At 36.1% G+C, this 14,811-nt stretch overlaps 1 protein-coding gene and 1 long non-coding RNA gene across 3 annotated transcripts in view; one reads left to right on the top strand and one right to left on the bottom strand.

Moving 5' to 3' along the window:
• Positions 1-14,811, top strand: part of SEC23A (SEC23 homolog A, COPII coat complex component) — a 77,285-nt gene that overhangs the window by 40,758 nt on the left and 21,716 nt on the right. For both annotated transcript variants that reach the window (XM_061394971.1, XM_061394970.1), the window contains 5 exons: positions 1,237-1,317; positions 2,941-3,030; positions 4,652-4,758; positions 9,484-9,637; positions 13,412-13,489. In XM_061394971.1, coding sequence (XP_061250955.1) covers positions 1,237-1,317; positions 2,941-3,030; positions 4,652-4,758; positions 9,484-9,637; positions 13,412-13,489 — 510 coding nt within the window. The remainder of the gene's footprint in view (positions 1-1,236; positions 1,318-2,940; positions 3,031-4,651; positions 4,759-9,483; positions 9,638-13,411; positions 13,490-14,811) is intronic.
• The window catches only part of LOC133234446 (uncharacterized), a 45,274-nt gene continuing 44,447 nt past the window's right edge, over positions 13,985-14,811 (bottom strand). The window contains exon 3 of the long non-coding RNA XR_009732140.1: positions 13,985-14,099. This is a non-coding gene — a long non-coding RNA (uncharacterized LOC133234446). The remainder of the gene's footprint in view (positions 14,100-14,811) is intronic.

Here is a 14,811-nt window from a genome sequence, read left to right as displayed (position 1 = left end):
TAAGAAATATATTTCATAAGGTCATGCTGCCATAGACGGTGATTCATTTGATGAATCTTGGCAGAGAATTCACCATTCTAGATGCCACTAAGAACATATGTGATTTGTGGAAAGAGGTAAAAAATATCAGCCTTAACAGGCATTTGAAAGAAGTTTCAAGCCTCATGGGTCTCTGAGGGGTTCAAGACTTCAGTGGAGGAAGTAATTACAGATATAGTGGAAACAACTAGGGAACTAGAATTAGATGTGGGGAATTAGAGCTAGCTAGAATTAGAAGGCGATGGCACCCCACTCCAGTACTCTTGCCTGGCAAATCCCATGGACGGAGGAGCCTGGTAGGCTCCAGTCCATGGGGTCGCTAGGAGTCGGACACAACTGAGCAACTTCACTTTCACTTTTCACTTTCCTGCATTGGAGAAGGAAGTAGCAACCCACTCCAGTGTTCTTGCCTGGAGAATCCCAGGGACGGCAGAGCCTGGTGGGCTGCTGTCTATGGGATCACACAGAGTCGGACACGACTGAAGTGACTTAGCAGCAGCAGCAGCAGCAGAATGAGAGCCTGGGAACTTCTCTGGTGGTTCAGTGGCTGAGACTGTCTGTGCTCCCAGTGCAGGGGGCCTAGTTTCCATCCCTGGTCAGGGAACTAGATCCCACATGCCGCAAATAGAAGTTCATATGTTGCAACTGAAAGAAGCCACGTGGCATGACTAAAAGATCCTGCATGTTGCAGTAAAGATCAAAGATCCTGTGTGCTGCAACTAGGACCTGGCACAGCGAAATAAATAAATACTTAAAATAAAATGAAGCCTGAATGTGTGACTGAATTGCTACAATCTCATGATGAAGCTTGAATGGAGAAGAGTTTCTTCTTCAGAATGAGCAAAGAAAGTGGGGTTTCTTGAAATAGAATCTACTGGTGAAAATACTTTATAGATTGTTGAAATGACCCCAAAGGATTAAAAGTATTATATAAACTTAGTTGATGAAGCAGTGACAGAGTTTGAGAGGACTCACTCCAATTTTGAAAGAAGTTCAATTAATGGGTGAAATGCTGTCCAACAGTGTTGCATTCTACAGAGAAATTGCTTGTGAAAAGAAGAGCCATTTGATGCAGCGAACTTCATTGTTGTCTTATTTTAAGAAATTGCCACATGTATCCAGAAAGCTCTCATTCAAAAAGGTGCCGACGTGGAGCCCACCAATATGGGGTGCTGACTGTATATTCTTATTTTGCAGACCTCAAGGGAAATAAAGATTTCAGGAGCTATTGGACCCTGTGTGTCTCTCAATTCTAAAGGACCCTGTGTGTCTGAAAATGTAAGTCACTACCTTTTTTTCTAAAAAGAAAATCATTAATTCTCAGGGTAGATTCGATAGAGTCTTGGGCAGTATGTAGCATTCTTTCAAAATGACTGTGTGGGCTGCTTTTCAGTAGAACGTGGTTCAGCTTCCATTGGTATACCTCTGTGTGTGGTTGTTCTTTCCACATGCTACTTTTCCCATCTGTCCCTAAATTAAAACTTCTGTACTGTCTCATTAGTCTTCTGTTTTTTATGCCTAAGTTATTCCTTGCCCCATTGTGCCTGGGGGAGAAAAAGCAACTATTATGATTTGGAAAGTTGGAGATTTCTGAAAGTCAAAATTGATTCCCCCATTGTTTTCATTAATAGAGGTTCCATTGGAGTAATTGAATTAGATTTAAGATTTTGAAAGTGAAAGTGAAAGTCACTCAGTTGTGTCTGACTCTTTGCGACCCCATGGACTATACAGTCCATGGAATTCTCCAGGCCAGAATACTGGAGTGGGTAGCCTTTCCCTTCTCCAGGGGATCTTCCAAACCCAGGGTTCTAACTCAGGTCTCCCACATTGCAGTCTGATTCTTTACCAGCTAAGCCACAAGCTGAATTAATTCCTTTCTTTACTATTATTCTATCTAGGAGATGTATAAGGTGCTTTGAAATGGTAGAATCATGTAGCTGTGAAGAAAATGATGGGATAAAATACAAAGTGTGCAATCATCTTTGAAATGACACTTTAAAAATTAATTTTAAGCAGTTTGCATGGTAAAAATTTATATCTAAGATGTTTTCTTGGAAATTAGATGGCTTAAATTACACAGTTCTGATCCGAAGAACCTGTATTCATATATGCGTATGTTAAATCACTATCTCTTTAAGTGGATTAAATCATTGGATAGAAGGATAATGTTAGTTGTAATTACTTCATTAAATTGAGTATACTTGTAATGTCTCCAATATGAGGAACTTATGCTAATACTTTTATAATTTACTTAGCAAGGATTTGAATTAATTTTATTTGTGTGAAAACTGCTTAATTTTATTTCATGGCATATTTATATGATCTTAAAAAAATCTTAGACATTTGACATTTATTAAATTAGTTAGAAACCTGAAGTAAATTTTTTCTCACTGGTTTTTTTTTCTACGTTTCCACCTTTATATATATATGCATATATGTGTGTGTGTGTGTGTGTGTATAAGTAAGTAAATGTTAGTCGCTCAGTCGTGCCCGACTTTGCGACCCCATGGACTGCAGCCCACTAGGCTCCTGTGTCCATGAGATTTTCCAGGCAAGGATACTGGAGTGGGTTGCCATTTCCTTCTCCAGGGAATCTTCCCAACCCAGGGACCAAACCCAGGTCTCCTGCACTGCAGGCAGATTCTTTACCGACTGAGCTACAAAGGAAGCCCATATATATATATATACATATATATATACACACACATATATATAGTGGTAAATTCCCACTCCAGTACTCTTGCCTGGAGAATCCCATGGACAGAGGAGCCTGGCAGGCTACAGTCCGTGGGGTTGCAAGAATCGGACATGACTTATTGACTAAACCACCACCACCACCACCACCACCAGAGATAAATTATATTCTCTAGCTTTCAAATAGGCTATGTTTTATTTTTACAGGAGATAGGAACAGGTGGCACTTGTCAGTGGAAGATATGTGGACTCAGTCCCACTACAACCTTAGCCATATATTTTGAAGTTGTCAATCAGGTATGACTTTTATATTTGAATATTGAAATGTATATTTGAAAACGTAATTTAGGCCATGAATATTTCCAGAGCTATGACCAAAAGCTTGTTCTGTTTTGAAATTTTTCTTTGTCATTTTCTATTTCTCAAGGCTACACTCCTTGGTGAGAGGACATACTGTATAATAAGAGATGTCAGGGAGAGCTGCAAATACCCAACCTTGGACAACCCAGCTTTTAGTCTTTTGTTTTAAAGCTGTAGCATAAATAAAATCTTAAATTCTGCTCTAGTTATGCATTTTTGTAGGTGGGTATCTAGTTCCTCCTAGGTGTCGCAAGGTATACTGATATATGAGTCCTTTTGAAAGAAAGTTTAAGATATCAAAATTTATAGAAAAAGATTGGAAGGTAAAAGATGCCAGTATTTGGAACGATATTTTCTTCTGCTGCAGGAGAACATTATCATATTAAAGAATGATATAACGTATAAATATTGATATACCAGTAGTTATTGGGCATAAAATGAACTATGAAGTATTAGTAGTGAGCCTGCCTAAAATATATGCAGTAATTTTCTTTTTTAACTATTAAAATTTGTGAAAAAGATAGTGGCTCTTATTGACAGACAGTAACAACAACAACAAAGCAAGAATGGCTGTTGTCAAAGGGCATGAAGAAAGTTTCCCTTTTGACCGTCTTGTTTCTTTCTGAGGATGATTATCATATATTACTGTTGGTCTCTTCTCATTAATGGTTTTCTGTTGGTCATCTGTTCATCATGTGATTATCTTCCTAAAATCTGTGTTTTCATCTTATGTACGTAGGGGAGGAAACTTAGCTCTTTTTCTTTTATTGAATTGTAGTCAATTTGAAATGTTGTGTTAGTTTCAGGTGTACAGCAAAGTTATACATATATATTTTTCTATTCTTTTTCAGATTCTTTTCCCTTATAGGTTATTACAAAATATTGAGTATAGTTCCCTGTGCTATACAGTAGGTCCTTGTTGGTTATCTGTTTTATATATAGTAGTGTGTATATGTTAATCCCCAAATCCTAATCCCCCACCCCAGCCTTCCCCTTTAGTAACCATAAATTTGTTTTCTATGTCTGTGAATTTATTTCTGTTTTGTAAATAAGTTCATTTGTATCTTTTTTTTAGATCCTACATATAAATGATACCGTATGATATACGTATTTCTCTGTCTCTCTTACTTGGTATGATTATATCTCAGTCCATCCATATTACTGTAAAAGGCATTATTTCATTCTTTTTTATGTTAGTTCCATTTCTTTTTATCCAGTTACTGTTAGGCAGAACTGCCTCACATATGCTTTTTTTTATCTTTTAATTTCTTTACACTTATCTCTTCATTTTGCTTTTTCATGTTTCTCTGAATTATATGTTACTTGAAATTGGTTTACTAGCTTGACTCAGTTCCCTCTTATCCTTCATAATTTTTCTCCTCTCCCCAATACATTTCTCCTTCATGTGGTAAATCGCCATTGTTCTGTATGCCCTTGAAATAAGCATCCTTCTGATAGATTTTAGAATGAATTGTTAGTGCTAGAATATGCAATCCATGAGTATATGACAACATTGTAATAGACTTTGCTTAGATTCTGCTCTTTTATTTTTATGCAGCATAATGCTCCAATTCCTCAAGGAGGGCGTGGTGCAATCCAGTTTGTGACTCAGTATCAACATTCAAGTGGGCAGAGACGCATACGAGTGACCACCATTGCTAGGAAGTAAGTTGTATTTGTTAGAGATTTAATTTATGTGTCATGCTCCCCAAACTGGCTTCCTATTTTGAGTGACATTTTGAAATGAAGTTGGTCTGGAAAGGATTCTTAGATGAGGTGAGTCTAGACGTGAACAGACTTTTGGTCTATTTTTGTCTTGGATTTGATTGTCTGAGTAGGAAGTGTTGGGCAGTATAAACTTAACCTGATCTAGGTATGGTTTAGAAAATGCACACTGAAGGAAGGCATCATAGCTCTCTTTTTATTGAAATGTATTTAAATTTCAGCTTCATTTCTAAAATCATGAGACTATTTTGGTGAGTGATGGACACGGCCTAATGTTTCAACAGAGGGTTGTGTTGGATGGCCTGTTAAATAGTACAGGGCAGTATGTAGAGAGATTAGATATATTGTCCTGCTATAACTTTGCTCTGACTTAAAATCCTTGAATGAATGTTAAGGGAGTATATTACTCTTTTGAAGAAAAAGTGCCAATTGAGCTTTCCTTTATGTTTGTTCAGATTTTATACTACAAACTTTGAAGTATTGATTCTTGGCAAATAGGTCAATTTATTTATGCCACCTCAACATGTACACTGGAGAAGGAAATGCAACCCACTCTAGTAGTCTTGCCTGGAGGATCCCAGGGACAGAGGAGCCTGGCGGGCTGCCGTCTATGGGGTTGCACAGAGTTGTACACGACTGAAGTGACTTGGCAGCAGCATATACACGTCCCACCCCCACATGCCTGTATAACTTAATTTGGAATTCAAAATATTTGCTTAAGGAAACAACTGAGCATGTCAAATTGAGGGATACTTTACAAAGCCACTGGCTTAGACTCAACAAAAATGTCTTAGAAGGCAAAGAAACTGTTAGTAACTTGTCCAAATTAAAGGAGACTAAAGAGACATTATAATTAAGCCAGTATGCAATCCTGGATAAAATCCTGTCAGGAAAATTTTTGCTATAGGGACACTGTTGAGACAATTGGGGCAATTTGAATTTGGTCTACATATAGGATAATAATATTTTATCTTTTTTTTTTCCCTTTAACCACGGAATTTATTGTTTGAATATTTGCAACTATTATTCTATACACAAATTTTAATTTCTTACAAAAGTCTATATTCCATATTGCTAGGTCACTTCACTTTCCATTTTATGCCAAATTTCCATCAAGAACTATTTCCCCAAATCCCAGTCTCCAGATTGTGTGGTGGTGGTGGTGGTGTTCATTTGCTAAGTTGTGTCCGATTCTTGGCAATGCCACGGACTATAGCCTGCCTGGTTCTTCTGTCCATGAGATTTCCCAGACAAGAATACTGGAGTTATATCAGTGTTTAATTTCATTTATTTTGTAACTGGAGCTGTATAAAGGAACTTTTTTATTCTTAGGAGATACACATTGAAGTATTTAAGGAGAAGGTGAAATATCTATCTTTAATTTAGTCTCTCAAAGTTTGGCAAAAGAAAAAGTGTGTGTGTATGAAGGAAGAGAGAATGGCAAAACAGAATGTTACAGTGCTGAGAATTGTTTAATCTAGGTGATGAACATATAGATTATTCTACTCATTGCTTTTATGTTTGAAATATTCTTAAAATGAAAAGTTTTAAAAAGAGGTTAATCTTTCAAGAGAAAGGGAACTTTTGTTATAAGAAATTTTTCATGGATTTACAGATCTTCAATTTTTTTTTGCTTCGAATTTTTGAGGCTATTTGTAGAGAGATACCATGTGTGTTTTGGTGCCATTTATATCTTTGAGTCTCACCAAAGCACCCACTTCTTCAAATTAGCTTATCCTGGCCATTTTCAATAATCAAGTCTTATTTTTTCCCCTTTATTTATTGGCCAAGGCAAGTGCATTTGTTAAGTGAATAAACCATATGAAAGTAAAGGACTTAAGTTCCTGAGATACAGTCAAGTTATCCTGTGTTGTATAGAGAAAATAACTTTGATCTGGAAAGTTTGGTTTGAAACTACTGGTAAGAATCATAGTGAAAGAGTATTGAAAATACAGAAGACAGATTTTGCCATGTGAACAAACCCTTTAAACTTTAGGAATAAAATTTTAAATTGATGGCTAAATAACTTTTAAGTAGTAAATTTGTATGTGTTTGCTTGCTAATGTATTTTTCACTGCTGAACCGTTTTGTTTTCAGGAGAAAAATGTTTCAGCAAGTGAATATCATGGTCGTACAAGTTGGGGAAAAATTCCCATTTAAAACAGTTTTGCTTTTGAGAATTCCGTGGTGATCTAGTGGTCCTAACCATTGGTGCTTCAACTGCCCTGGGCCCTGGTTCACTCCTTGATTGGGGAACTAAGATTCTGCAAGCCCTGCTGCGTGGCCAGACAAGCAACAGCTTTGTTTTTAGTTCTATGATATTTTTTTAGTTAAAAGTAATTAAATTAAACTATTAGTATAATCACTAAGTGTTTAAATTGCATTAAAAGTAACCTTTAAAATTACCAGTTCTTATTGCTTTATTCAGTCTCATTGTTTTCTGCTTTTTGGTATTTCATTAGACTGAGATAATCTATGGCTATAAGTCACCTGGAAAATATTAAACAATTATTTGTCTACTTGAAAAAAAATTAAAAGCACAGGAAAAAAGGAGAAGAATTTGAGTGCTGCTGCCTGAGTTTTCTTGGGATCCCTTCTTAGAGCTCTGAGTCATGTAAAAGTGGTTCAGCTTTTCACGAAGCTATAAGTATTGCCAGAATTGCTTTAAGTGAGGTGCTTTAGGAACAGGATCAGCTGAAGTATTAAAAAACTCTGCCTGTGAAATGTTAGACAAACAAACAAAAGCTATTGCTGGGTCTCCTCATTATCAGCTTGACTGGATTAGATTTATAGAACAGGTGAGTTTAATAAATTGTGCTATTTTATATATAATATCAAATGAATCACTTAGACTAAATTTTTACTTATTTTTTATTGGTTTTAGTGTATCAATATGGAGAGAAAAGAATACATAATAATTTTAATTAAGTAATTTTTATTACTAATAATTGAATTAAAGACCAATGAGAAAAAATTCTGGTACTTTATTCATTTTCTGGTTCAGGAAATGATAATTATTTAGTCTGGGAGAAAATTTTATATTTTGTGTTTCTATTTTTCTGTTTTTATAAGATTGAAGATTTTATAAGATTGAAGAAATGAATTTTTAAAGTCTGATATACCAACCCATGTCAGTTCAGTTCAGTTCAGTCGCTCAGTCGTATCTGACTCTGCGACCCCATGGATTACAGCATGCCAGGCCTCCCTGTCCCATCACCAACTCCTGGAATTTACTCAAATTCATGCCTATTCAGTCGGTGATGCCATCCAACCATCGCATCCTTTGTCATTCCCTTCTTCTCCTGCCTTTAATCTTTCCCAGCATGAGAGTCTTTTCAAATGAGTCACTTCTTTGCATCAGGTGGCCAAAGAATTGGAGTTTCAGCTTCAGCATCAGTCCTTTCAATGAATATTCAGGACCGATTTCCTTTAGGATGGACTGGTTGGATCTCCTTGCAGTCCAAGGGACTCTCAAGAGTCTTCTCCAACACCACAGTTCAAAAGCATCAATTCATCGGCTCTCAGCTTTCTTTATAGTTCAGCTCTCACATCCATACATGACTACTGGAAAAACCATAGCTTTGACTAGACAGACCTTTGTTGGCAAAGTAATGTCTCTGCTTTTTGATATGCTGTCTAGGTTGGTCATAACCTTCCTTCCAAGGAGCAAGTGTCTTGTAATTTCATGGCTGTAGTCACCATTTGCAGTGATTTTGGAGCCCCAAAAAATCAAGTCTGTCACTGTTTCCACTCTTTCTTCATCTATTTCCCATGAAGTGATGGGACCAGATGCCATAATCTTAGTTTTCTGAATATTGAGTTTTAAGCCAACTTTTTTTCACCTTCATCAAGAGGCTCTTTAGTTCTTGTTCGCTTTCTGCCATAGAGTGGTGTCATCTGCATATCTGAGATTTATTGATATTTCTCCCAGCAATCTTGATTCCAGTTTGTGCTTCATCCAGCCCAGCATTTCTCATGATGTATTCTGCATGTAAGTTAAATAAGCACAGTGCCAATATATAGCCTTGGTGTGCTCCTTTCCCAATTTGGAACCAGTCTGTTGTTCCATGTCCAGTTCTAACTGTTGAATTTTCCACAGTTTGTTGTGATACCAACCTGTGTATCTGTGTGCATACACATGCACATACCTATACTGTTATTTTTATATGTAAAGATCTTAATGTTTTAAGGAATGTGTTTGGAAATCTACTGCTTCTGCGGTGGCATTGGTGGTCAAGAACTTGCCTGCCAGTGCAGGAGATGTAAGGGACACGAGTTTCATCCATGGGTCAGGAACATCCCCTGGAGGAGGGCATTGCAACTCACTCCAGTATTCTTTCCTGGAGAATCCCATGGACAGAGAAGCCTGGCGGGCTGCGGTCCGTGGGGTCGTAAAGGGCTGGACAGGACTGAAGCACCTAGGCACATGCAGTTATTTTAGAGGATTTTATTAGGTTTGGATATTTTTTTCTGAAAAACAGTGAGTACTATACTGAAACTACTATTAGTGATTTTTTTAAACCTAATTTTTCTAGGTAATATTGGAATTTTGAAATATTGATGTAATTTTCTGTGTCTTTTAAATTTAAATCTGTGTAATAGCCAACTAAGGTATCATGAACATTATAATTTAGCAGCAATTCTGTGTTTTCTTCTTGTTTTTAGCTGGGCAGATGCTCAAACTCAGATCCAAAACATTGCTGCATCTTTTGACCAGGAGGCAGCTGCCATTCTTATGGCTCGGCTGGCGATTTATAGAGCTGAAACTGAAGAAGGTCCAGATGTGCTTAGATGGCTAGACAGACAGCTCATAAGACTGGTAAGAAGTAAACATACTGTTCTGAATTGGTATGCATTTATTGATAGTCAGTATTGTCTGATAATCTCTTTCAAAGGTACTTGACAGTGTAACTGAAGACTGTGTGAGGAGGGACTACTGATCAAGTTGCTGAGAAAGGCATAGTAATGAATAGTAGAGCTCATTGATCTCGTCCAGTAGATGAAAATGCCTTTTTTCCTTAAAATGAAGGAGTGACAATTATGTAACCTATTATTATTTGGGGGGACTGATACCAAATTAATTCCCAATTTAATTGCTGTATTTGTTTTTACTGTATTTTTGCATAGTTTCCTCCACTGCTGTGGTTTTAATTTTCTATTTTTATTTTAGTGGAAGTTTGAAGAGAAATTAATTAGGATATAAAAATTATACACATTAACATACAAAACATAGACAAGTCTTTATTATCTGTATCTAGGCTACCAAAGTATATGTTAGTAAAGTTGTTAAGAATGATAATTATACTTGGGCTTTAACATGTCAGGAACCCATTACTTTCCTTATGACCTAGAATGCTTAGTTAAGTTCTGTTCCTAATGCTTCCTATTTACTCAGCAAATTCTGGCCTATAATTTCCTTGAAAGTACTTCTTCAATTCTTCATTGAGTGTGGAAATTCTATTGAGAACTCTCTTTGCTAGGCTATCAAATTTCTTTTTTTAGCAGGAAGTTTTTGTGTTCTTTGTCTAAATTTTCATGTATATTTAAAACATTATTGAGGGAACTAGTCTTTGTTTAATAAAGTTAACCATTTTTGTAGCATCATCCAGTGCTTTCATTCTTTCACTTTTGAGGGCGTTTTTACTCTAGCACCTCTTTGTGAAGAAAACAGTGTTGTGACAACATCAGCCTGTCTTTTTTTGACAAGAGTCATAAAACCTTTCTTGGAGCCAACCATTAATTGGACACCATCAGTACAAATGCCAGCATATTTTCTCCAAAGTAGACTTTGGTTTCCATATAAGAAGATCAAAACATTAAATATGTTTTGCCCTTTGCTTGTTTAGGGCAGCAGAAAAGTCCTCTGAAATTTCACTGTTATTTAGCAACTTGGCATGACATTGGTGAAATCTGTTGACTTGTTCGCTTGATAAGGGAAGCTGTTATTTTTCAGCCAATTATACAAACCTCTTCAACATCATTTAACATGTCATGAATGCATTCACTTTTTATATTGTTTTACAATGGAACCTTTCTAATTTCTCAGACTTCATCTTATCCTAGCATTTTACTTACTGTAATTTTACATGTGGTCATTATTAGGTTCTTATCTACTGTGTGATTTTTTTCTTTTCTAGATAATAAATTTTGCTCTGAAATATCTTGTTTCCTGAGCTTTTTCACTAATTGTGACTGTGTAATTTTAACAAATACTTTACTGCTTTGAGAATCTAAAAGCTGTTTGAAGTAATCAGCACATTTGTCATGTGGTTATGATTTGTAGTTAACCTACTATCACTGCATTTGTAGGTTATGACATATGACACGAAATTGGATAGTACACCTTGGGTTATCAACCTGTGTAAAACCCACTGATAAGTAGCTTTCCGTGTGAAGCTGCACTTTTTCTGGTATACTGGTGGGACCAGGCACTTTAGTTGTGCTGTTTTTAAGGAGGACTGCTTCCATCATTACCGTTTTCTTACAGAGGTTAGGCTTTGACCCTTTGGGCTCATTTATGTGGCTGGCTTTGTGCATTACTAGTAGCTGAATTAAAGACTAAAGTTCTTACAAGTGTTGTTATTTTCTCCAAGAAAATTGTGTTACTATCGCTTTATTTGCCCAATCTTACTACTACTAAATAACTCAAACAGTGGATCTTTGATATACCTCCTTTTTGCTTCAGTTTTTGTTTTTTTTTTCTCATTTGTGGTAGTGTTCTGGTTGGGTTGTAAATAAAAACTACTCCTCTCAATTCCAGTAATTAATGCCAGGGCATTTGAGTGTTCAATAAAATTTTTAAAAGTAACCCAAAGATTAGAAATTTATGTATGTGTATATTACACAAAATTTATATTGTTATCTGTGGCATAGGCAATATTTATAAAAAATAAGTTAATATGCATTTAACCTCTGGATGCAAAAGGACTTTAAATATGAAACATATAATTAGGAGCCATTAAATAAAAATATTAAAAGATTTATTACATTCAAATGAAACAAAAGTCTGTGTGGTAAAAATACCATTAGCACAATTTATTACCAACATTATTACATGTATGGCAAAATGTGAAAATTTTCATATAAGCTATTGCAAATGAGTAGTATTTGGGTAAAAGATAAGCAAAGATCATGGACAAGGAATTAGCAAAAGAAGGAATGCAGTCACCAATAAAAATGAAAATGAAAAACATGAAAAAGTGACGGATCTTATAATAAAATCAAATGATGTGTGACATACTGGCTTTTCTGAAAAATCTTTCCAACGTGTTTGATGTTCTAGATCTCAAGTATATTTTATATTTTAGACCAGTCCAGGACAATTTTCTACCATGGCAGAAATGTTCTGTTATTGGCACTGTCCATTATGGAACTACCACCAACATGTGGCTCTTGAGTACTTGAAATATGGCTAGTGCAACTGAGAAGCTGGATTTTAATTTAATTTTAATTAATTTTAATTTATCATAGCTAGTGGCTTTCATATTGGACAGTGAAAATTATTATCCTAATCTATAAGTTTCATCAGTGAAATGTTATTAGGGCACATTGATGTCAGAAGTACTCTTATTCCCAGATACCAAGATCTGTTTTCTGAGGATTAGTGCTGCAGCTGCAGCTTTTTTATCCTTTGGATAGCTGTGGTTCTGAAATGATTTTTCCTGAAAACCAAAAATGTGATCAAACCAATTATGCCTTTTATGTGTTCTTTATGGCACAGATAGCTATGTAAATGATTTAGTTGAACATTTTAGGCTACAAAAGCCCTGCACTACTTTCAGCGGTGAATCTCTTGTTACTTTTTGGTGGTTATTTTTGCCCTTGATCATATGCAAGTACTAATAGATGTTGCCAGGAAGTAGACCAGTTACATAAGTACTATAGAAACTTTTCAGGTCAGAGACTTTGCTGAAGAACAAAGAGGAAGCTACCATTTACTCAGTGCTTAGTTAGTGTCCGCTGTTGTGCTGAGCACTTTTCTCCTGTGGATTATCTCAGTTACTTTGATGCCTTTTGTTATATTATCATGGAGGGTTTACTTCCCTATTGCTAGAGTATGTGTCTCCTTTATTGCCTTTTAGTTTCTGCCTTTGTGTTCTTTCCATCCGGGTTTACCCGTTGATCTTGATTTTCTTTTCCTCAGTAGCTCTTTCTTTTTGGTATTTTTTCGAGTGTACCCAATTTTATACCATCATTTTGCCTTTAGAGCCACTGTGGTATCTTGACAGCACATGTTTCTGTCTATAGACTGTTCTCTTTTTTAGGTAGGGTCTTAGGGGGCACATACTGAGCTCCTTGGGCCATCACCCAGAGCTCTTTATTTGCTATCAGAGACACTTAGTTTAAAAAAATGCAAACACTTTTAAGATGAGTTGTTCTGCACTGAAGCAAATGTATTGTTTGCTTCCAAAATTCAGATTTCTGTCTTTTTTGGTAATCATTCTCTTGGTAAGTCTATAAATAATATCCCAGTTTTACTGTGTCAAGTATCTGCCTCCTAAAGAGAATAACTTTTTAAAAATAGAAAACACATAGGCAGAAGTTTTAGCTCTGTGCCAGAGTATGCATTACTAACAAGTTTTATTTTATTTAGTGTCAGAAGTTTGGCGAGTATCACAAAGATGATCCAAGTTCCTTCAGATTTTCAGAAACTTTCTCCCTTTATCCACAGGTGAGTAGACAGAAGATCTGTGTTCTTAGTGTTGACAGTAGCGTCGGGTCTCACTTTTCCTGTTGTCTTTTATTACTCATCTTATAGGATTATTCTTTTGGTTAGGTTTTAAGTTTTGAGATAGCTAAGAAAACAGTATTATGGTTGAATAGTTAGTGAAAGTAAGTAGTATTTTTATGATAACCTTGCATATAGCATATATTTGTGGTGAGTAGAAATTTACACCAGAACCTTATCAGGGAGCACAGTTTGGTATGAAGCAGATTAGCTTTCCATCTGATAAAAGGGGTCTAACTAATAGTAGTACTGCCGAAAGGAAGTAATTTTAACAATCTGCTAGTCTTATGGTATCGTTGCCTGAGGACAACTTTATGGAGATATCCCAGATAAATAGAAAAGAACCTTTATCTTACAGAACCTTTCTACTTGGATAGTGGAGTCTATCTGTCTGTTGTTTTGGTAGATATTCCCAAAAGTATAGGTTTATATGATGAGTAATAGAGATAATATTTATTCAACTGAGTATATACGAAGTGCAAGTAATTTAGGAGAATAAAGATGGTTGACGTGGATTCTGTTTTCAAGGAGCGTTCATTTTGAAGGGTGAGATCTGAAATATATGTAAACAATGCAGAAAAGAAAGTGAGATTCAACACTACAACAGAGACACAATATTTAAAGGAAACTTTAAAGAATCCTTCCAAATGGATTATTTGGTATATCTTTATGGAAGAAGTGGTATTTTATATTACCTTAACCTGGAAGGATGATTAATATTGAGATATGGAAATTCCAATTTTTGCTCCTCACAAAAACTTTGTTTAAAGCTTCGACCTTCTTTTCAGAGATACTCTTATTTTTTGAAAATAGTTTATTGATCTGTAACCTAGAAACTCCATGTTGATAGGGGGAGACTTCCCCAAGTCTCTTGTTGAGATTTTGGAGGATTAGAATAAGGCAGTGTCTACTTGTCTTAATGGAGAAGGGAGTGGCTACCCACTCCAGTATTCTTGCCTGGAGAATTCTGTGGACAGAGGAGCCTGGCAGGCTATATATAGTCCATGGGGTCGAAAAGAGTCAGGCACAACTAAGTGACTGTCACTCACTTGTCTTAAGGGAGGCAACCCTTTGTGTTTTGAGAATTCTCGGATCTCACTTCATATCAGAAAATTGTAAGGGAATTGAGGGCATTAGTTTAAGTTATTGTTGTTTAGTCACTAAGTCGTGTCCAGCTCTTTTGTGACCCTATGGATTGTAGCCCGCCAGACTCCTCTGTCCTTGGAATTCTCCAGGCAAGAATACTGGAGTGGGTTGCCATTTCC

This window comes from Bos javanicus, chromosome 21 (assembly GCF_032452875.1).
Source record: "Bos javanicus breed banteng chromosome 21, ARS-OSU_banteng_1.0, whole genome shotgun sequence".
In the NCBI taxonomy this organism is placed as follows: Eukaryota; Metazoa; Chordata; class Mammalia; order Artiodactyla; family Bovidae; genus Bos; species Bos javanicus.
The sequence above is the reverse complement of the archived record's forward strand: the minus strand, read 5'-3'. Positions and strand labels throughout refer to the sequence as shown.